The sequence below is a fragment of the Dendrobates tinctorius genome, unplaced genomic scaffold, assembly GCF_039654945.1.
Source record: "Dendrobates tinctorius isolate UK_male_01 unplaced genomic scaffold, ASM3965494v1 ptg000003l, whole genome shotgun sequence".
NCBI lineage: Eukaryota > Metazoa > Chordata > Amphibia > Anura > Dendrobatidae > Dendrobates > Dendrobates tinctorius.
This window is the reverse complement of record NW_027361671.1, coordinates 93,846,432-93,870,879: the sequence shown is the minus strand read 5'-3', so window position 1 is coordinate 93,870,879 and position 24,448 is coordinate 93,846,432. Positions and strand designations below refer to the sequence as shown.

The 24,448-nt window shown below is 44.5% G+C and overlaps 1 protein-coding gene across 3 annotated transcripts in view; it reads right to left on the bottom strand.

Moving 5' to 3' along the window:
• TESC (tescalcin) overlaps positions 1-24,105 on the bottom strand; it is a 75,291-nt gene extending 51,186 nt beyond the window's left edge. The window contains exon 1 of one of the 3 annotated variants that reach the window (XM_073561193.1): positions 24,020-24,105. In XM_073561193.1, the coding sequence (XP_073417294.1) occupies positions 24,020-24,071 (52 nt within the window). In that variant the 5' untranslated portion in view covers positions 24,072-24,105. Of the gene's footprint in view, positions 1-20,206; positions 21,753-24,019 lie in introns of those variants that run through there. The other 2 variants (XM_073561278.1, XM_073561114.1) reach the window with 2 other exon arrangements.
• Between the last annotated feature and the right edge of the window lie 343 nt (positions 24,106-24,448).

Sequence of the window (24,448 nt, the reverse complement as noted above, 5' to 3'; positions counted from 1 at the left end):
ACACTGTTTGGGCGCATGTCAGAGCTTGGAAGGGAAGGAGCACCATTTGACTTTTTCAACTCAGAATTGGCTGGAATTGAAATCAGACGCCATGTTGCATTTGGAGAGCCCCTGATGTGCCCAAACAGTGGAAACCCCCAATTCTAACTCCAACCCGAACCCCAACACACCCCTAACCCTAATCTCAGCCCTAGCCCTAACCCTAGCCCTAACCCTAACCCTAGCCCTAACCCTACCCTAACCCTAATGGAAAAATGGAAATAAATACATTTTTTTTATTTTATTATTTTTCCCTAACTAAGGGGGTGATAACGGGGGGTTTGATTTACTATTTATGGCGGTTTTTATGTTTGGCGGCTGTCACACGCTAAAAGACGCTTTTTATTGTAAAAATAGTTTTTGCATCACCACATATTGAGAGCTATAATTTTTCCGTATTTTGATCCACCGAGTCATGTGAGGTCTTATATTTTGCGGGACGAGTTGACGTTTTTATTGATAGCATTTTCGGGCACGTGACATTTTTTGATCGCTTTTTATTCCGATTTTTGGGATGCAGAATGAACAAAAACCATCTTTTCATGAATTTCTTTTGGGGGGGGTGCGTTTACACCGTTCCGCGTGCGGTAGAATTGATAAAGCGGTTTTATTCTTCGGGTCAGTACGGTTACAGCGATACCTCATTTAGGTCGTTTTTTTATGTTTTGTCGGTTTTATGCAATGAAAACTATTTTATATAAAAAATAATTATTTTTGCATCGCTTTATTCTGCGAGCTATAACTTTTTTATTTTTTTGCTGATGATGCTGTGTGGCGGCTCATTTTTTGCGGGACAAGATGACGTTTTCAGCGGTACCATGGATATTTATATGCGTCTTTTTGATCGCGCGTTATTACACTTTTTGTTAGGCGGTATGATAATAAATCATTATTTTTTGCTTCGTTTTTTTATTTTTATTTTTTAAGGGGTTCGCTAAAGGGGTTAACTTATGGGACAGTTTTATAGGGCTGGTCGTTACGGACGCGGCGATACCTAATATGTGTACTTTTATTGGTTTTTGGTTTTTTTTTCAAAAAATGGATTTATTTGGGGGAATATTTTTTTTTTTTTTGTAATTTATTTGGCGATTTTTTTTAAATTATTTTAACACTTTATTTTTATTTTTACTTTATTAAATAGTCCCAGGTGGGACATCACTGTCCTGTGACAGATCGCTGATCTGTCACATCACAGATCACTGTGACAGATCAGCGATCTGTCACAGGCAGTGCACAAGGCTTCCTCATGCCTGCGGTTTGCAGGCACTGAGGAAGCCAGCTTCCTGCAGGCCCCCGAAGGCCCCCGTCACCATCTTGGATTCGGGGGCCTGCAGGAAAGGAGCCCCCGGCAGCAGCGCTGCACATTGCGCTGCCGTGGGGGGCTCAGGGAAGCACAGAGGGAGCCCCCTCCCTGCCGATGCTTCCCTTTAACCCCCGGTACACCGCGATCATGTTTGATTGCGGTGTGCAAGGGGTTAACGTGTCGGGGGCGGTCCGTGACCGCCCCTGACACATTGTGCCGGGTGTTAGCTGTGATAATCAGCTGACACCCGGCCGCGATCAGCGGCGCTCACCATGTGGGCGCCGCTGATTGCGGTAGACGTACTATCCCGTCCATGGGCATAGGGTCCCGGGTCCCATGGACGGGATAGTACGTCGGATGTCAGGAAGGGGTTAAGCTTACACTAAAGCTTAGTTTAAGGAAGAACTGAACAGTTTTTCATATTTCACATAACCATATTGTCTACCCGCTTATTGAGAGGAACACATTTTAATAAGTTGTGTAATTCTAAAGAGATTACTGTTAAGCTCATTTCCCATCACAAAGCAATTTAATTTGGCATACAAAACAAGAAGGTAAGCAAACATGTCAGTGGTCACCGTCATTTAAAAAAACTTTGCATAAATCATTCAGACGTCTGTTTTTTTTGACATTCGAGAAAAATGGCCAAGTTTCATCAGTGATGTTCATTACAGTGCAGGGGCATACATAGAAATCATGGGGCCCCATAGCAAAAGTCTGAATGGGCCCCCCCCAAAAAAAAAACAAAACAAAACTTTGTAACCAGCATGTGCCGCTGAGAGCAATAATAATCTACGCACACAAAACAATTTATACTGATCATCCTGTGAGCATAAGAAATGCCAAATTGGGCTATCAGCTATTGGCCAACAAGTAGCTGGTTGATTGTCAATATATATCACAGACATTTAGCAAGGCAGACTAAATCATTGGTGGCTCAGTGGTGTGTGTATATATATATATATATATATATATATATATATATACACACACACACCTGCAGTGCATGCAGGACCCCCTCCACAGTGCATGCAGCCGGGCCCCCCTCCCTCAGGTGCAAAGTGCAGCCAGAGCCATTGTAAATGTAAAGTGCCAGGCTGCCAGCACAGTGAGGGGACACATTTAACAAAAAAAAATCCACCCCCAGCCGGGCTCATCGTCTTGTGTGTGTGTCCCTCTCCCTGAGTGAGAGAGGCTCATGAATGTTTTCTGCTTTCTGCTTCCTGCAATGCACGTGTGCTGCTCTCTGGCTGCCAGGAGGCGGGGCGTTCTTATGCAAATCCAGCCAGAGACTTCAGCCAACTGCTGACCAGGAAACAAGGAAAGGGGAGCTTCAAGGGGCCAGGGGGTATACAGCAGCCGTCGCTTACATTTAATTAAAGGAGATAGTACTGTGTCAGCACAACACAGCTGCCAAACCGCAGCGGCCATCGCAGGCCCCCTCACCCATACGGGCCCCCTCACCTGTCCGGGCCCCATAGCAGCTGCGTGGTCTGCTACTATTGATGGTACGCCGCTGTTACAGTGTGATGTGATTTTCATCAGCGTGTCATCGGAGTGTCATTAGAGTTTGGTCTGAGTTTGATGAGACCTTAATAATTTTTTTTCGATGATAAGAAAAAAAAGTTTCTTCACCTTCTCGTATTGGTCAGTGAAAAACAGACAGCACACGGATGGCATCCAAATGCTGCCCGATTTTTTCAACGACCCATAGATGTTCACTGTCAAGTTTTATCAGACACTCAAATCAATATCAGGCATGTCATCATGATTTTCATGGACCAAATGGTCTGGAAAAAAATCAATAACGTGTGCCCCATGAACTGTCATAGGTACGAGTGCTGTCCGTGAAAACCATGGATAGCACTGGTCCATGAAAAAAACGACTTGTAAATGAGGCTCTAGAAAAAAAAAGAAGTAACAATGCAATATTTCTTACCAGCTAAAGTTTATTCTGAACAGTCACCTGACATGACAGGTACGCTTTCGGGTTTACATGGACTTATATTAACCAACCATTTGCCAAAATAGAAGCTTCTTGGCATATGTTTGGATTGTTTATGCCTTATGAAAAGTATTGCCGCTTAGCTTTTCTGGTAAAATAAATTGTTTTCCATTAGAGGATTTAGCTAGGAATGGCTAATGGAGTTGACCAAAAAGATTAGCGCCCAGGGCAGCTGCCACATCGGTAGTTTGTAGCCACTGGACCAGAGCTCTGTGAACCTTTTCCTACCTACCAGTATCCCTGGCACCTCTTTTGATTAGTAGACCTGAAATGTATGATGCCACTCACTCCAAGCGTGCCAATCAAAAGGGCTGCTGGGGATGCCAACAGGTAAGAGGAGGCTTGTGGTGCTCTGGTCTGGTGGACATGGGCTACTGATTTGACTGTTGGACCAGGAACCTGCAAATCTTTTTGCTCAACATCGCCACTTTGTTTCATGGATACGTTGATCACATTTCCATTTTTTCATGAAGCTGACAGTTTTTAGGACTTTTTTCAAGCTGATCATATACTAAATTCTCATTTAGAAATCTTACTCATGGTATATTTTCCTGATGAGTATATATTTTCCACTTCATTACTAGGTTTGTGGTTTTCATAATTCCTACACACAGTATTTTGGAGTGGGTCATAAAGGTGGACATCAGTAACTCCATTTACCAGACAAATATCCCTGCATTATATAGCTTCACTATCATCACTGACTTCATACCTGTCTTGGAGCAAAGAATATAATGTTGAGTTGATACAAGATTACAGTATGTTGTTTGTGTTGCTATTGTATGTAATGCAATATATTATAAATTACTATGCCATAAGTAGCACAGCGTAGGGCAAATACAATGCTGTACATGCATACTGTAGTTTCCTCGTTATACTTCTCCTTTAAGAAAAAGATCATAAAAAGGAAGCAAACTGTTTCTAAGGAAGAAGCAAACAATAGGCAAGGTCTGATAACAGACATGTTTCTACTGAAATGCGATAACACATGTGTTTATAGATAATTTAACTCTGAAACATTAATGTTTAGTTTTATCTGGGATCTCAGCTACATGTTAATATTCTTCATCTAAGGCATTAACTAGCAAACTTAGGGGTGACAAGGGCAAAACGAGAAAAATGTAGCCAAAGCTATGCAGCACATATACTAAGATAAAGGAAAAAGTCAACTGTTCTTCTGTAATTAAGCTAAAAGGATTGTTTGGCATTAAAAAAATTGGTTAAAAGCATGGCAAAAAAGCATGGCTGCAGTGGTCACGTGCTGCCGTCAAGATGTCACTGGAGTGGCAAATAAGTGGTAAATAAGGCTGATCTTTTTATTTTTACAATTTAAAAAATTAAAGTAATTAATTTACAACCCACGTAATTGTTATGCTGCTTTCCAAAATATTATTTGTCCCAGGTCCAGCCAAGATGTTTTGGAAGGACAGGCACCCAAGCACATAAAGTGGCATCTAAAAGTTTTTGCACCCCGTTAAAATTACTGTTATTGTGAACAGTTAATCAAATTGAAAATGAAATAATCTCTAAAAGGCCTAAAGATAGAGATGACACATTTTCTTTGTATTTTAGGCAAAAATAATAATAATAATAATAATAATAATAATTATATATTTTTTTTTTCCATCTTTTATTCGTTCAAAATTACAAAAAGGAAAATTCAGATGGAAAAGGAAAAGGGCAGATGCCAAAATTTGTTTACCCTCGGAGATTTATATGCTCAGATAGCTTTGACCAAGGATTCACGTCTTAGCGAGCCTGTTAGGGTTATGGCTTGTTCAGTATCATATTTAGGAAAGGCCAGGTGGTGCAAATTTCCTAGCTTTAAAAAAACCCAGCCTCCTTTAATCTTGTGCCAAAAAACAGAAGCCATGCGTTCTTCTAAGCAGCTGCCTAGCACTCTGAAAATGCAAAGGGTGGCGGCCCACAAAGTAGGAGAAGGCTATAAGAAGACAGCAAATCGTTTTCAAGATGCCCTTTCCCCAGTTCAAACTGTAATCAAGAAATGGCAGTTAACAGGAACTGTGTAGGTCAAGAAAGGGTCTGGAAGGCCAAGCAAAATTTTGAGAGCTGCTTGTAGGATTGCTAGAGAGGCAAATCAGAACCCCCGTTTGCTTTCCGAAATATTTAGCAGACTCTGGAGTTGGGGTACATTGTTCTACTGTTCAGAGACAAATGTACAAATATGGCCTTCATGGAAGACTCATCAGGAGAAAGCCTCTACTAGATCCTTACTATAAAATTCAGTGTCAGAAGTATGCAAAAGAACATCTAAACAAACCTGATGCATTTTGAAACAAGCCCAGCACATGCCATAACATCACAATATGTATTGGCCAAGTCTTACTAAGCTCCTATGGGGAAGCTTGTTGTGTGCAGGGACATGCATTGTGTGCAGGGACATCTAAGGCCTGGTAGTGCAGGAAGCCGTGTCCCAGTGTGAAGCAGGGTGAAGACGATGTGTGTGACAGAGAGGCGAAAAAAAAGCAGTGCGACTGGAAAACTGACTGTGGGGGCGGCTTGAATGGTGAGCGGTGAGGTGAGTACTCTTAATTTTTATTATTTTTCCAAAATTTCACCATCCCTCTATGATTCATCAAAAAGGCAGCTTTATTGCTGAATTCACGCGGAGCTAATTCCAAAAAATCTGTATTCTACAGACATGAAATTGAGTAAAATTAAAGGATTCAATTCGACATCAAAACATTTGCTCATCTCTAATGCAAATCATTCAAATAAATGGGCATCCTTATAATAAAGGGACTGGCTGGGTTATCAGGAGTGCAGGCACTCTATAGCAGAAGCTCTAGCCCACAGAAAGAGGTTTATGTTGGGACATCTATATGCCCTAATAAGAAATATGTAAAGCGATTATTGTGATTAAGCTTTATTTCTATTATTTTATCAGCAAAACTAGTTTCTGCATTTTAATTTTAACTCTTGTTATTTTGACCCTGTGGCAATGTTGAACTATAAAGAAAGTATTACGTTTATCTAACACATGGTTATTCCTGCTGCTTATCTTTTATAGCAATGGGTTATTTCTAAAAATATGATAAACAGAATTTGGAGAACACTTTGAAAAATATGTTTTCTGCTGGTAAGAAAAATAAATTATAAATAGATGTTGCTGTTAAAAGCTGAAGCCGACATCTACATCAGGTACCAAACAAAAACAGCTTCTGAATACACTAAATCTAACTACTCGATACTCTGTCAATGAGCCTGAGGAATCCTTAGATGCACTTTTCCTTGTGGCTGCGTTATTAGTTCTGAAAAATTTAAGTGTGGCACAAATGTTTGATAAATCTTTGCATTCCGAGATGTAAATCTTCTTTCTGCAACTAATTTTGCAATTTTGACAATTATCTCTCCAAATTTTGCAGACATCTGTCACACATGTGTGAGCCACTGAGACAGCTAACCCACAAAGATGTGCTCTGGGAATGGATGGAAAGCCAGGAGACTGTGTTCCGATCAGTAAAGAAGGCTATTGCAGATGCAGCAACCCTAAAGTATTTCGATCCAGATCGAGACGTGGTGGTGCAATGTTATGCTTCAGAAAAAGGCCTTGGAGCCACATTAATGCAGAAAAAACAGCCAATCACATTTGCAAGCAGAGCCCTTACAACAGAGCAGGGATATGCGCAGATTGAGAAGGAACTACTGGCTGTGGTATTTGGGATGGAGAAGTTTCACTAGTACACCTATGGTAGACGGATAACTGTTATGAATGGGTCACCGAGGAGGATAGCAGGACCAGGCTAAGCCACCAGAAAACCAGAGAGTTGGTAACTAAGTGGATTGCAGACCCCTGATCCTATCCACACAACTAGCAGTAGCCGTGGAGCGTACCTACGATGCCCTAGACGCCTCGGCACAGCCGGAGAACTAACTCAGCCTAAAGCAAGAAAGGTGAAATCTAAACTGCCCCGGAGCAGACCCCAAAGGACTAGACAGCCCCCAAACATATATTGTCGGTGAGACAAGATGAAAACACAAACGCAGGCAGAAAAATAGACTAAGCAATTATCTGATCATGTTGAGCAGCTCGCTGCTGAAGTGTGGTACTGTTGTCAATTCTCATTCTGGGATCCCTCTGGTGGTTACTGAAGGTAGTGGAGCTGGTCAGTGTTGTGAGTTCATTTTCCCCTTCATTACTGAGGCTCGAGGAACTCCCTCTTCTGGTAAAGAAAGGTAGTGAGCCTGATTATCAAACACCTGAGGCTGATGATGATGACTGGCTGAGTGGAGTTACGGACTGGATATAAGGCTGCCGACGCCCTTCTGCCCTGCGGGTGATTTCTCTGTGGGATCCTTGGAGACCAGTCTGAATTCCTGCTCCTCTAAAGCTAAGTATGCTGCTCGGCCTTTTGCTTTTGTGCTTTGACTTTGTTTTGCTTTGTTTTTCTGGATTTCTGCCATTCCCTGCTGGGGTGTGCTGAATTCATTTAGCTCTGTCTTCTGAAAATACCTGAGTGCTGATTTAGTTTTTGAAGCCTAGCTGCTTCAGGGCCTTTTTCATATCAGCTTGTTGGCTTATGTCTTTGATAGGGTTTTGGCAGATTGCAGACAGCAGCCTTCCTGTCCTTTCCTATCTAGATAGTTGCGGGCCCCATCTTTGCTCAGTCTATCTTTCTGTCTGTGTTAGTATTTTCATCTTGCTTCACCGTCATTATATGTTGGGGGCTGCCTATTGCTTTGGGGTCTGCTCTGGGGCAGTTTAGATTTCCCCTTTCTTTCTTTAGGCCTATGTAATTCTCCGGCTGTGATCGAGGGGTCTAGGGCTTCGTAGGAACCCCCCACGGCTACTGCTAGTTGTGTTGATAGGTTCAGGGGTCTGCAATCTGATAGTTGCCAACTTCTCTGGTTTTCTGGACTTAGCTTGTATTTCTGCTTTTTTCTCCTACGGTGACTCATTCATAACAGAATCACTCGCCATACCGCAGATTCTAGGGTACTCAATAGCAGGAAAGAATTGTTAAAAAAAAAAAAAAAAAAGTGTATATTTTTTCCTCTATATCTCTGAGGCCTTAGGGGGAATTTTTTTTTCTCTCAATGGAGATAAAGCAATTGTCTGATCGTGTGGAGCAGCTCGCTGCGGAAGTGCGGGGAATTTCCGCCTACCTTGCTCATTCACATGCTGCTGAACCAAAGATTCCTACACCTGATGTATTTTTTGGGGATCGGTCTAAATTTTTGAATTTCAAAAATAATTGTAAATTATTTTTTTGCCTTGAAGCCTAACTCGTCAGGGAGCTCCGCGCAGCAGGTTAAAATTGTCATCTCTTTGCTGCGTGGCGATCCCCAGGATTGGGCGTTTTCTTTGAAACCAGATGATCCTATTCTGACTAATGTGAACGCATTCTTTCAAGCTTTGGGGTTGTTGTATGACGAACCTAATGCCATTGATCAGGCTGAAAAGACCCTGCTGGCATTGAACCAGGGTCGTGATTCTGCAGAATCGTACCGTCAAAAATTCCGAAAGTGGGCAGTACTTACTACCTGGAATGATAATGCCTTGGCTGCTCTCTTTCGGAAGGGGTTGTCAGAAGCCGTAAAAGATACTATGTGGGATTTCCTGTTCCCTCTGGTCTTGACGATTCTGTGTCACTAGCCATTCAGGTTGATCGGCGTTTGCGCAAACGCAAAGCTGCACAAAAGGTGTTGCCACCTGTTGAACAAATGTCTGAACCTATGCAATGTGATAGAGTTTTTTCCAGAGAGCAGCGTCAGGAGTTCAGAAGGCGTAATAAGTTGTGTTTTTTCTGTGGAGATGCCTCGCATATTATTTCTGTCTGTCCTAAACGAGAGAAACGCTTTGCACACACGTTTTCTGTTGGGGGTGTTCAACCTAAGTTTCTTCTGGCTATTACTCTGATCTGCTCCCTGTCCACATTTTCCGCCAAGGCTTTTGTGGATTCGGGAGCAGCCCTAAACCTAATGGACTTGGATTTTGCTAAACGTTGTGGATTTCCGATGACACCTCTGCAGACGCCTATCCCTTTGAGGGGGATTGATGCTACTCCTTTGGCTAAAAATAAACCCCAGTTTTGGACCCAGGTGGTAATGCGGGTCGCCCCAGACCATCAAGAAAATTGCAGATTTTTGGTGTTGCATAATCTGCATGATACTATTGTTCTGGGGTTTCCCTGGTTACAGATTCATAATCCAGTTTTGGATTGGAAATCTGTGTCTGTGGTGAGTTGGGGTTGTCGGTGTGCCTTTAGTGAGGCTCTGGTGTTTTCCACCTCTCCTCAGTCGCATGATGTTCCTGATTATTTGGCGGACTTTTATGATGTATTTAGTGAGAATGAGTCTGCGTCTCTGCCTCCTCATAGGAGTTATGACTGTGCTATTGAACTGAGCCCGGGGTGTAAATTTCCCAAGGGTCGGCTCTTCAATTTATCTGTACCCGAGCATGAGGCTATGCGATCCTATATTAAGGAGGCGTTGGAGAAGGGTCATATTAGACCATCCTCGTCACCCTTAGGTGCCGGTTTTTTTTTGTAGCCAAAAAGGATGGATCATTAAGACCTTGTATTGATTATCGTGCCCTCAACAAAATTACTGCTAAATATCAGTATCCGTTACCCCTGATTTCTGATCTATTCTCCAGAGTTAAAGGTGCTTGCTGGTTTACCAAGCTTGACCTCAGGGGAGCGTATAATCTTATTCGCATTAAGCATGGGGATGAATGGAAGACGGCGTTTAATACTCCGGAGGGACATTTTGAGTACCTGGTGATGCCTTTTGGGCTCACTAATGCCCCTTCTGTCTTCCAGTGCTCCATGAACGATATTTTCCGAGATTTTGTCGATAAATTTTTGATTATCTATCTGGATGATATTTTGATCTTCTCCAAGGATTGGGATTCTCATGTGGAACATATTCGGACTGTGTTCCGGATCTTGAGGGAGAATTCCCTGTATGTCAAAGGATCTAAATGCCTTTTTGGAGTACAGAGGATTTCTTTTTTGGGATTTATTTTGTCCCCGTCAACTATTGAAATGGACCCAGCCAAGGTACAGGCCATTCACGATTGGGTTCAGCCCACTTCTTTGAAGGCCCTCCAGAAGTTTTTGGGTTTTGCTAATTTTTATCGGAAATTTATAGCAAAATTTTCTAGTATTGCCAAGCCATTGACTGATTTGACTAAAAAGGGTGCTGATGTGTTAAATTGGTCTCCGGAGGCTGTTACTTCCTTTCAGGAGCTGAAGCGAAGATTCACCTCCGCCCCGGTTTTGCGGCAACCTGATGTCTCACTTCCATTCCAGGTAGAGGTGGATGCTTCTGAGATTGGTGCAGGAGCTGTTTTGTCCCAAAAGGATCCTGTAACATCTAAAATGAATCCCTGTGCTTTCTTTTCCCGAAAGTTCTCTCCATCTGAACGTAACTATGATGTGGGGAATAGGGAACTGTTGGCCATGAAATGGGCATTTGAGGAGTGGAGACATTGGTTGGAGGGAGCTAAGCATCAAGTCGTGGTCCTCACTGACCACAAGAATTTGATTTACCTAGAGTCGGCTAAGCGCTTGAACCCTAGACAGGCTAGGTGGGCCTTGTTTTTTACACGTTTTGATTTTGTGGTTTCTTTTCTTCCTGGAACAAAGAATGTCAAGGCAGACGCCCTCTCTAGGAGCTTCTTTGCTGATTCTCCTGTGGTGACCAAGCCTGCTACCATCTTAGGCGAAGGGGTAGTTCTTTCTGCCATCTCGCCCGATTTGAGACGTGCTCTGGAAGAGTTCCAGGAGGGCAAACCTGAGCGTTGTCCCAGTGGAAAGTTGTATGTTCCTGACCAGTGGAAGAAGAGAGTGATGTCTGAAGTTCATTGCTCTGCTTTGGCTGGTCATCCAGGTATTTTTGGTACTAGAGATCTGGTGAGTCGGTTTTTTTGGTGGCCCTCCTTGTCTCGTGATGTCAGGAATTTTGTGCAGTCCTGTGGGACGTGCTCCCGGTCTAAATCGTGTTCTCGCTCTAGTGGGTTGTTGATGCCTTTGCCTGTCCCCAAGAGGCCATGGATCCATATTTCAATGGATTTCATCTCTGATATGCCTGTCTCTCAGAGGATGACTGTTATTTGGGTGATTTGTGATAGGTTCTCTAAGATGGTTCATCTTGTACCACTCCCTAAGTTGCCGTCTTCCTCTGAGTTGGCGCCCCTGTTTTTACAACAGGTGGTTCGTTTGCACGGGATTCCTGAGAACATTGTATCTGACAGAGGAGTCCAGTTTGTGTCTAGATTTTGGAGAACTTTCTGTTCCAGGCTGGGAATTCAGTTGTCCTTCTCTTCTGCTTTTCACCCTCAGACCAATGTGCAGACAGAGAGAACAAACCAGACCTTGGAGTCATATTTGAGATGTTTTATTTCTGCTGATCAGGATGATTGGGTTTCATTTTTGCCCTTGGCCGAATTTGCTTTAAATAATAGAGCTAGTTCTGCCACTTTGATGTCACCTTTTTTTTGTAACTTTGGGTTTCATCCTCGATTTTCTTCAGGGCAGGTGGAGCCCTCTGCCTGCCCAGGTGTTGACACTGTGGTGGAGAGAATGCACCAGATCTGGGACCAAGTGGTGGATAAGTTATATCTCTCCAAGGAAAAGGCCCAGCGGTTTTCCAACCGACATAGGACCATTGGTCCCCAGTTTAAGGTTGGTGATATGGTGTGGTTATCATCAAAAAATATTGCTATGAAGGTGGCTTCTCCTAAGTTTAAGCCTAGATTTATTGGACCTTACAAGATTGTGGAGATTATTAATCTGGTCTCTTTTCGTTTGGCTCTTCCTGTCACATTTAAAATCCATAATGTGTTCCATAAATCTTTGTTGAAGAGGTTTGTTGAACCTGTTGTTCCGGGGGTGGCACCTCCAGACCCTGTATTGGTTGAAGGTAACATGGAATATGAGGTAGAGAAAGTACTGGATTCCCATCTGGCTAGACGGAGACTCCAGTATTTGGTTAAGTGGAAGGGTTATGGTCAGGAGGATAATTCCTGGGTCTCTGCCTCTGATATTCATGCCAAAAGATTGGTGCGTGCCTTTCATCGGGCTCACCCTGATCGCCCTGGTGGCGTAGTTGAGGGTTCGGTGACCCCTCCTCAAGGGGGAGGTACTGTTGTGAGTTCATTTTCCCCTTCATTACTGAGGCCCGAGGAACTCCCTCTTCTGGTAAAGAAAGGTAGCGAGCCTGATTATCAAACACCTGAGGCTGATGATGATGACTGGCTGAGTGGAGTTACGGACTGGATATAAGGCTGCCAACGCCCTTCTGCCCTGCGGGTGATTTCTCTGTGGGATCCTTGGAGACCAGTCTGAATTCCTGCTCCTCTAAAGCTAAGTTTGCTGCTCGGCCTTTTGCTTTTGTGCTTTGACTTTGTTTTGCATTGTTTTTCTGGATTTCTGCCATTCCCTGCTGGGGTGTGCTGAATTCATTTAGCTCTGTCTTCTGAAAATACCTGAGTGCTGATTTAGTTTTTGAAGCCTAGCTGCTTCAGGGCCTTTTTCATATCAGCTTGTTGGCTTATGTCTTTGATAGGGTTTTGGCAGATTGCAGACAGCAGCCTTCCTGTCCTTTCCTATCTAGATAGTTGCGGGCCCCGTCTTTGCTCAGTCTATCTTTCTGTCTGTGTTAGTATTTTCATCTTGCTTCATCGTCATTATATGTTGGGGGCTGCGCCTATTGCTTTGGGGTCTGCTCTGGGGCAGTTTAGATTTCCCCTTTCTTTCTTTAGGCCTATGTAATTCTCTGGCTGTGATCGAGGGGTCTAGGGCTTCGTAGGAACCCCCCACGGCTACTGCTAGTTGTGTTGATAGGTTCAGGGGTCTGCAATCTGATAGTTGCCAACTTCTCTGGTTTTCTGGACTTAACTTGTATTTCTGCTTTTTCCTCCTACGGTGACTCATTCATAACAGGTCAGATTGATAGAGGTGTTGCGAATTCTCTTTCTGGGCTCCCTCTGGTGGGTACTGGAGGTAGTGGAGCTGGTCAGATTGACAGAGGCTTGCCATCTGATAATGATGATGACGATTGTAGATCTGGGGTTTCTGACTGGTGTATTTAAGACAGCTGACTTCCTTCAATCCCTGCTGGTGATTTTCTTCCTGTGCCTTCTGAGGTCTGATGTCTGATGTCTCCTGCTCCTGCATGGTTCAGCTAAGTGGTTCATTTGCTAATCTTTCTGCATTGGATCTGGTTTTGTCTATCTCTGCTTTGTACAGGTCAGCTTGCTCCTGCTGGGGCTGTGCTGGATCACTGCCCATATGTTACTGCTTGTGTCAGTTTGTTTTGTCCCCTGTTATGTTGGTCTCTTTTTGCTTTGCTTTCTGTATATACCAGAGTGCTGATATAGTGTGACTTCAGTGTTTTTTGTGCATCAGACGTGTTGGATTTGTCAGGGTTTTTGCGCGATTGCAGACAGTGTCTTTCCTTTCGTGTCCTGTCTAGTCAGTTTGGACTGCACCTCATGTAATAAACAGCCGCAGATACCCACAGAGTGTGATCTATGACAGGAAACAACAAACAGAACAATGACAGCAGATAGAAAAAGCAAGTCAATTGCAATCTTGTTTATTTTCATGCTAAATTATTGAAGCAAGTTGAAAACTTGAGAACAACCCTTTAAAAATGGAGCATGACTTTTATAAATGTGTCTACAAAAGTAAAAAAGGCTAAAAATGCTCAAAAAAACCCAAGGGCAAAACAAATGATAAATTCACTGCCAAGTGTGTTATGTGCAACAAAGAAAGAAATCCACATAATTAAAAGACACTTCAATCTGTAGTCAAGACTCATCTAATCTTCTTATTGCTAAACTCATTAAACTTCATTCAACTGGGAATTTAGGAGTCTCCAAAAATAAAAAAAAATGCAAATGGAAGTTTTCTTGAAAAATAAATCTATACAGAGATTTCAGCAGATTTCAGGTCTGTGATGATGAGATCCACAAATCTGAAACAGGTCACGTTCTAAAATAGTGATTGATGACATCTTTTCAGGCATATTCTTCTGTGGAAATTGCCTGAAAAAAACTATCAAAAATATTTCAAAGGAACAAACATAAACATTTTTATGTAAAAATGACTAGCTGTGCATATGTTCAGGCTTTTTAGCATTTTTAACCACTTTATATTTCTAAAAACACCAAGTGGTTAAACAATGTAACATGTCGATCACCAACCAATCACGAAGCATCTTTCATTTCACCAGCGCTGTTTAAAAGAAGCTGAGTTGTGATTGGTTGCTATGTGCAACAGTTTTCTTTGCAACCAATCACTAAGCATCTTTCATTTCACCAGACCTGTTTAAAAGAAGCTGAGTTGTGATTGGTTGCTATGAACAACAGTTTTCCCACTCGACAACACCTCAGCAGACACTGACCGGGTGGGAGAAATCTAGTATCCCCGGAAACATAAGCTCCCAGCATTGTCAGCCCCCTAGAAAGGAGCAGAGAGCACATGACAGAAATTAATCCACCCTCCCGTGCCCATATCCCCATCACACAATCTCCATCCCATTGGCACATCTTCCCTCTTAAAGGGATCTCCAGTTTGAAAGTTAGGACAAATCCCTCAGCGCTCTGATACTGACCCCAGGCCTCTCTTAAAGGGATCAGTGGTATGGAAGTTAGGGAAAATCCATCCAGCACTTTGGTTTTGACCCCAGGCCTCTTTTAAAGGGATCTCCGGTATGGGATTAGAACCGTTCCACTCAGAGCTGTGGTTCTTACCCCAGGGTCTCTTAAAGGGATCATTGGTATGGAAGTTAGGGGAATTCCACTAAGTGCTCTGGTTCTGACCCCAGGCCCCTCTTACAGGGATCCCCGGTACGGAAGTGAGGGCAAATCCACTCTACGCTTTGGTACTGACCCCAGGCCTCTCTTAAAGGGATCTCCGGTATGGAAATTAGGGCAGATCCCTCAGCGCTCTGATTATGACCCCAGGCTGACGGGATGATGTGGGATATTAGGGTAGTAGTCCGGTGGATCTGGCTGACGGGATGATGTGGGATATTAGGGGTAGTAGTCCGGTGGCTCTGGCTGATGGGATGATGTGGGATATTAGGGGTAGTAGTCCGGTGGCTATGACTGACGGGATGATGTGGGATATTAGGGGTAGTAGTCCGGTGGCTCTGGCTGACGGGATGATGTGGGATATTAGGGGTAGTAGTCCGGTGGCTTTGACGGGATGATGTGGGATATTAGTAGTCCGGTGGCTCTGGCTGACGAGATGATGTGGGATATTATAGTGAATGTGGCTATGCGGAGTAGGCGGGGCTATACACTCAGCTTTATATATATAAATATATATATATATCTATATCTATATATATATATATAATCATCATAATTTGTTATAACTAACCGTAGTCACTTACTATGCCCGGGCAGCGCCGGGCTCTTCAGCTAGTTGATTATAAAATAGAAAAAATGGCTGTTCCCTGATGTTCTTCCTCATAAAAAGGCAATTGAGGTTGTGTCATCTATCTGTTCTGCATATCACAATGGTGTGTAATGATAATTAATTATATCAAGCTTGTATTAAAAAGGAAATTTCATCAAAATCAACTGCAATTGATTCTAACTTGGATATCAGAACAGTAGAATATACTCCCATGTTTGAGGGTCTTTCATACCCCCAGTGTTTTCCTAGAGTGGTGATACGCAACTGGAAGTTGATGGTCCACAAGAACCTGTTTGTGTCTACAGAAGGTGTCGCTTCTTCACCTCGGATTATTGGGCAGGAGAGTTCAGCTACTGGGAGTGGCAATTTATTTGATGCCTTTTGTAACTTACAGAAAATTGGATGATGAGAAAAGCCTTGTATGACAATGCCATCTGGTTGAGTCTCTAAGCTTGATCTCTGGCCCTGGTGTCTTAGAAGGAGCAGAAACTGACACATAAGACATCATTATGAATGACACTTGTTAGGTGGGTCCTTTTTACACATTTTTCAGCAACAATCAAAAATCCATCATTGATCACTGACGTACAATCCCTCCCTACCCAGAGGGGAGTCATATGTGAAAAAGATACTAGATGGCCGAAAACTGGTTCTTCTGCATTTCTTTCGCCATACCTCTTTCCCCAGAGCTTTAAATGTGATTCGCCTCTGCATGCACCGATCCCGTCTACTCCATTACATCTGTCTAAATTATTAATACACACACAATTGTCTGCATGTTGACTTGGATTCCCCTAGGCAAATGTTATCTAAAACAGTACACCTGACACCTTGCAATTCTCACACAACCTCCCATCGCTTCAACATGAGAAACGAAGAACATTGTCATATCCCTTTAGGGCATCCCCTCCAGGATCTCACCTGGTATTTATCCCAAAAAATATTGGATCAGCCAAGAAATTAGGTGCAGATAACGAAAACATTTGCGCACTATGCCAGAAGTATACTTTTTTCAGTAATAACATGATTTGAAGCAGTCGGCGACATCGCCAGCTCTCTGCAAATGTTGCTTATGCCCGCAATATTCTTTTTTACACAATTCTTCAATAATGATAACAAGTTTTTTTTTGTTTCTTTTAACTCGCAGCACGTTTCAACGCCGTATTGGTGTCTTTATCAAGTAAAAAAAAAACATTGACACTTGGTCTTTTTCACTTGATATTCTGGTACGGCTTTGAAATGCGTTGTGAATAAAAAAAACAAGAAAACAAGTTATCAAAATTCTTATGGAATTTTTATTCTCCAGCAGTGCAGCCCACATAATGTGTTTCATCCAACTGGATGCAATTTTTCCTGTAGAATTTATCCACCAGCCACGGGGAAGAAGCTGTTTTTTGTTCATGCGGACATAGGAGTTATGCCTATCACAACTCTACCAGATAAGCGTTAACCAAGCACTATCCTGCTCTCTCCATAGGGCATCACCCTGTAGTGCGCTCTGTTCCACTCATCTAGATTTCTTCTTTGTTTTTCTTTTTTACTTGTCCTTTCACCTCTGAAACCAAACTAAGTAATGTCATTTTACTAGTATATTCAATAACTATGGTACTAATTAGTTAGAGGCCTGATTACTGGGACCCTGACATCGTTGCACTACTCCTGGTTTTGAAAAGGAATTGAAGGTTAAGTTCCCACAGTGAGTTTTTGGGGAATTTTTGAAGCTGTGTAATTTACATATTCTTATATTGTATGTAAAAATCACAGCGGATTACAGTTCCAGCAAAGTGTATGGGAATTATAGAAATCGCATGTTCACTGTGCTTTTATTTTATGCTGCGTTAAGTGACCTGTGGCACTGTGGTTGAAATACGGAACAAGTTAATTTCTCTTGGGGTACTCCGAGTTGAACACTGCGTACATCTGCAGTGTCCAGCTGTTACAGCACAGTGGATGGGATTTCAAGAAATCCCATGCTCACTATGCGTGCACCGATGCCCGCGGCTCACCCGCAGAGAAGGACATGCGGCGTGTCTTTCCAGACTGCAGCCTGTCAATTTATGTAGCGGAGACGCTCAGTCTCCACTGCATAAATTACCCATACACTTTCATTAGGTGCAGTAAAACTGCATTATCACAAGATTGTCACATGATTCACCATTATTTAAATTAGTACACATGCGTAGTAAGCTGCGTTCCCACACTTAATACGCATGTGACTAAGAAGATAATGCAGTTTTACTGCATCTAATGATAGTGAATGGGTAATTTACGCAGCGGAGACGGAGCGTCTTCGCTACATAAATTGACAGGCTGCGGTTTGGAAAGACAAGCTGCATGTGCGTCTCCGCAGGATGCATAGTGGAGATGGGATTTCATGAAATCCCATCTGTTATGTTGTAACATCTGGTCGCTGCGGGGGTATGGAGCGTCCAACCCGCAGCGTTTACCGACCATGGGAACATACCCTAATAGGTGCTGTAAAGATAAGACAGATGACTTCAGGGTGATTTTTTAATTAACCTTCCCACTGACTTTATTACAAAGTATGGAGTGGCTTCATAACAGAAAGTGCCTGAAGAATGGATATATAGCATGTAGATAGCATGGGTGTACTAGTCTAGGTAGCTGGAAATCCAAATGGCGACCAGCTGTAGGTGGTGGTGCACATGGAAATAGAATGACTCCCGAAACTCACAGATTTTATTGGTCTTGACTCTTTTATTTAGAGATCTGAATAAAAAGAATTAAAAAAATCCATGTGAGTGTTGGGAGTCATTCGGTAATCTAGGTAGGCGCTGGTCAAGAACTGTACTCTGCGGAAGAAAAGTCAAAGGAGCTGTGCCCTCTACTTTCTACAGACCAGCTACGTTCCTTGATTAGACCAGTCCCCATATATGCCATCACTCGCTGGGGTAGAAAAACTCGAGTGTTACAATATTATGACCAACAACCGGCGAATGTCCTGCTTACCCATAGACCATGATAATTCTCTAAGAGTATGTGGATACACTATAGGACATGTGCAGACAGACTCCAGTCCGCTCGCGAGGAGTGTACCTGTAATGTAGACTGACCAGGTGCGGTACATCCCTGCAGCTATCGCTTCCTATACTCTCCATGTGTTTCATTCATTCTTTAGTCCGAGCAGCAGAGACACCGGGGAAATACTGTAAGTTTTATTTTGTGCACAAGACTTGTGTATAAAATACATCGGAAATGTGAAGAACAAAAGGGTAATTCTGATACAAAGTATTACCCGAGTATGGGAAAGGGAAACACTATTTCCACTTAAAACATTACCATTGATTTATTGATTTGTCCTTTCTTTTCCATGCAAATCTACAGTGATGACCCCCTCCCACCCCAGCATCACCGTATACCGAGGCAGATTCTTAGATGAGCGACTAGTATTTAATAATGCAATAGAGATTTATAGAACGTCAATCCTGTCATTGCTACAGGACAATACATCACTATGGATTGAATGTCACAGAGGCTTGTCAGAACAGACCGGAGACAGGCAGCGCGTCAGGCGAAAAAGAACAATTTTATCATTAAAATTCTAATAAATATAGGGAAATATTTTGGTTTGCACTCCGAGAACACTCGTCTCCGGCTGACAGATAGCTCTAGCTCTTGTCAGGAGATGCAAATACTTTTGTTTATATTCACAGACTAAAATCTTGAAGATGTTTAGCCCAAGTTTCAGCTGAGAAGTTTGTAATTTCTGTGATCAGAATCACCAATATATTTCTCCTTCATGATGTCTGATACAATGTATCCATGGCTCCTCTGAGGCCATGTGCACACGGTGCGGATTCTGCTGCGAGTCCGCAGCGGTTTTGGCTCTGCGGGTCCGCAGCAGATTTAGCTGCGTTGTACAGTACCATTGTTTTCAATGGTAAACTGGAAAACGCTGTGCACATGCTGCAGATTTTTCCGTGCGGATTTGCTGCGGGTTCAATTCCGCAGCATGTCAATTCTTTGTGCGGAATCCGCTGCGGTTTCACACCTTATCCATAAGGAAACACTAGTCTGGAATTCAGATTTTTCAGCTCACAGAGAATTTTTTTAATTGGACAAACGCTGGCAAATCCTCATATTTGAGAAATATTTGTTTCCCTCCAATAGGGATTCAAGGCAACAAGTAGAGATCCTGAAATGGTGAAGAATTGTAATACAGAGACAGGTTGTCATAAAATAGTAGGGAACATATCAATGTCTAAGACTATGTAGTGCCATGTGTGTATCTAGTCACCCGTCATCTGAGCGGTACATCTCTATATATTCTAGAATGGTGTATACCTAGTATAGCAATGATCATATAAGCAGTACAAGTGCACAGTGATGCCAGTGCTGGAGAGCTGTGCATTACCCTGACTATGTGAGTGCTGATAAGGCTGTGGGCACATGACAGCCACTTAGCTATATCTCAGTAACAGGACCATGGGTGATACTTACAGCCAGTCTTATCGATCAGTTCCTGAGTCACCTGAGATCGAGAAAGTGACAGCCCCATAATATATTCCAGCCAGGAGAGTCCTGGACTCTGGGATTTCTTCACTTGCCAAAGACAGGTGGACTACAAAGTTAAATGCCAAGGGGCGCAGCTCAGTGGTGCCAAGAGGTGCAGTTCAGTGGTGCCCAGAGGTGCTGCTCAGTGGTGCCCAGAGGTGCTGCTCAGTGGTGCTGCTCAGTGGTGCTGAGAGGTGCAGCTCAGTGGTGCCGAGAGGTGCAGCTCAGTGGTGACAAGTGGTGCAGCTCAGTGGTGCCCAGAGGTGCAGCTCAGTGGTGCCCAGAGGTGCAGCTCAGTGGTGCCCAGAGGTGCAGCTCAGTGGTGCCCAGAGGTGCAGCTCAGTGGTGCCGAGAGGTGCAGCTCAGTGGTGCCCAGAGGTGCAGCTCAGTGGTGCCCAGAGGTGCAGCTCAGTGGTGCCCAGAGGTGCAGCTCAGTGGTGACAAGTGGTGCAGCTCAGTGGTGACAAGTGGTGCAGCTCAGTGGTGACAAGTGGTGCAGCTCAGTGGTGCCCAGAGGTGCAGCTCAGTGGTGACAAGTGGTGCAGCTCAGTGGTGCCGAGAGGTGCTGCTCAGTGGTGCCGAGAGGTGCAGCTCAGTGGTGCCGAGAGGTGCTGCTCAGTGGTGACAAGTGGTGCAGCTCAGTGGTGCCGAGAGGTGCAGCTCAGTGGTGCCGAGAGGTGCAGCTCAGTGGTGCCGAGAGGTGCTTCTCAGAGGTGCCAAGAGGTGCAGCTCAGCAGAGATGCCCAACTTTCTGTCAATCAAGGCAGGAGGTCATCTGTCCTATGATGGTAGTATGGCATCAGTTTATTGCTACTCCACTGCAAGAGCTGAAGTTCCTGGTGTCACTGTGCAATGAGGAGGAAATGCCCGGCGTAGCCTGTGTCCCGTCCGGTGCAGCCTGTGTCACTGCCCCGTACAGCAGGACATCCTGGTGCAGCCTCTGTGCTGTCTTCCCGCACCCACCAGTGGGAGTGCACAGCAGAGCAGAGGGTACAGGTGCAGCTCCTCCAGGTCCCCTGATGCCCCAGATGCAGTCACTGTCCAGGAGAGTTGATGCCCCAGGTGAGGTCCTTGTGTTTCTACGTCCAGCAGAGCTCAGGGTGCAGTCCCTGTATTATACCCTTGTATAACTCCTATGTTACAGCATCTTATAGAGCAGCAGTCCCTGGTGCAGCCCCTAAGTGACTACATGCAGGAAAGTAGCAGCAGCCCCTGGTGCAGCCCCTAAGTGACTATATCCAGAAGCAGAGTTACTTTTCTCCTGTGTGACTGTTCAGCAGGTCGGAGCAGCCCCTGGTGCCCCTCCTGAGTTACTCTGTCCCTGGGTTACTATCCAGCAGCAGGTCGGTGCAGTCCTCGGCGCAGTCCCCGGTGCTGCTCCCCTGTTACTCTATAGGTTTTGTGTCCAGGAAGCTGCTGCACTAATGAGAACAGACAACTCTCCCTCCCCTGGGTCCCAGCGCCTGCCGTGTGATGGCTGCTCCTCCAGACACTGCCTGCAATCACAGGAGGGATGGGATCGGCGCCTGGCTGCGGGGAGGAGGTGAGGCAGACTGTCATGTCTGAGCAGGGCAGCAGCAATGATGGAGGCTGCCCAGCTGTCAGGCTGAACCCTTTCCTGTTCATGGCACACAATGTCATTGATGGTATTCCTCTAATGACAGGCTGATGAGCCATGGATGTCAGGTACAACTGTATGCGAGAATTCCCTGTACTATGTCACATCATATGTCTGATTAGGGGGCAGAAATCCCTATTTCAGCGATACAAATGTACCCTTGTGGGACGCACTTGAATATTTACAAGGAATCATCATAAACAGCCATCATGATTGTCTGCTACATAGCATGGTACTCAGAACAATGATCCTACAGGAAATAAGCTCTAATTAAAAACTTTTTTTTTCTTTTTTGATTCATCAGAGCCCTAAATGTAACTTTTGACAAAGAAACAAGTTATATTCTGTGTTTACAAATAGAAGAGTTTATGTCAGTGGTTTAAATAGGGGTATACTGAATCCCAGGGCAGTTTCTAGGGAATTTTGCCAACAGGGCGAACATCGAAAAAGCGCCCCCCCTCCCGAACATTATCATGCTGAATACTTTAGATAAACTTACATAAACGTGTCCTCATGTCACTGTTATTAGAGGCAGCAGGTGTAGGTTGATAGGAGTAATAGTCCCAAAAGCCTCCACGTGCTGTCATTGTTCTCACCTTAATATAATGCTCATCATTCTCCCCTGCTCGCGCCGATCGCCGGCAGAGCAGGGGAGAATGATGAGAGCCGTCTTCAGCACCCGCTGCCGGGGAACAGTGCTTACTGTAGCGCTTCTTCCCCGGCGGCCTCCTGTGTTGTACTGATGTGGCACACGGACGGCACACGTTTGCCACACGTGTGCAGCAAGTATTACACACTCAGTCACGGATATCTCCGGTACCGGTTTTTCCGATACCAGAAATATCAGGACGTGTGAAACCGGCCTCACACACAGTGACTCACAGACCCTGCGCTATCAATCTGCAAATTGCAAAGATTGCAGTGTGTGTGAACAATGTATGTAAGACATCCATCTCTATTCTAGGAAACAATGGTTTTCATTTGGGATGATAACGTATCAAAATAACGAGAGTGTCTCCCGTCCTCACCGAACATCTGTGAGCCGGTAATGGTCCATCATCATCTATAGGAGCCGGCGCAGACTTCTGTGTGCAGCCTCCGACCCTCTCCTGTGCCATTACATCACTCACTCCCCCACCAACCAGGACATCACAAGTGACATCAGCGAAGCCACCCAAAATCACTGGGGCAGACACTGGGGTATTTACATCACTGAGGCAGACACTGGGGTATATACACATCACTGGGGCAGACACCGGGGTATATACACATCACTGAGGCAGACACTGGGGTATACACACATATCACTGGTGCAGACACTGGGGTATATACAGATCACTGGGGCAGACACTGGGGTATATACACATCACTGAGGCAGACACCGGGGTATATTCACATCACTGGGGCAGACACCGGGGTATATACACATTAATGGGGCAGACACTGGGATATATACAGATCCCTGGGGCAGACACTGGGGTATATACACATCACTGGGGCAGACACTGGGGTATATACATCACTGGGGCAGACACCGGGGTATATACACATCACTGGGGCAGACACTGGGGTATATTCACATCACTGTGGCAGACACCGGGGTATATACACATCACTGGGGCAGACACTGGGGTATTTACACATCACTGGGGCAGACACTGGGGTATATACACATCACTGGGGCAGACACCGGGGTATATACACATCAATGGGGCAGACACCGGGGTATATACACATCACTGGGGCAGACACCGGGGTATATACACATCAATGGGGCAGACACTGGGATATATACAGATCCCTGGGGCAGACACTGGGGTATATACACATCACTGGGGCAGACACTGGGGTATATACATCACTGGGGCAGACACTGGGGTATACACATCACTGGGGCAGACACTGGGGTATATACACATCAATGGGGCAGACACTGGGGTATATACAGACACTGTGGTATATACACATCACTGGGGCAGACACTGGGGTATATACATCACTAGGGCAGACACTGGGGTATATACATCACTGAGGCAGACACTGGGGTATATACACATCACTGGGGCAGACACTGGGGTATATAAACATCACTGGGGCTGGGACTGTGCATACAGTAACAGATGCTCCATGTCTGGACTCACCCAGATCCTGATGAGGGGAAGATGAAAGGCGGGAACGCAGAGCAGATTCCATAGACAATACAGGCACAGAGCAGACTCCATAGAGACAACAGGACAGAGCACAAACTCCGCCCACAGAAAAACTTCCTTGTCGGAGTCAGACATGTGACACAGCAGGGGTTACAGGGAGAGTCGGCACCACGTTATCTGATGGGGGGCCGCTCTGCCGCCCCCTGTCTTCAGGAAGCACTGCCGCCTGAGGCAAATAGCTCAACTTGGCTCATGATAGGTGCGGCCCTGCAAGCGCCCCCTGGCTTGGGTGGCGCCCCGGGCGATCGCACCCCCCGTCCCCCCCTAAAAACGGCCCTGATGAATCCTTAAACCGCTATACCACATATATCCCCCTGCCCTTCCTTCCATGCGTACAGTAATGACCTAGTTCTGCCAAGT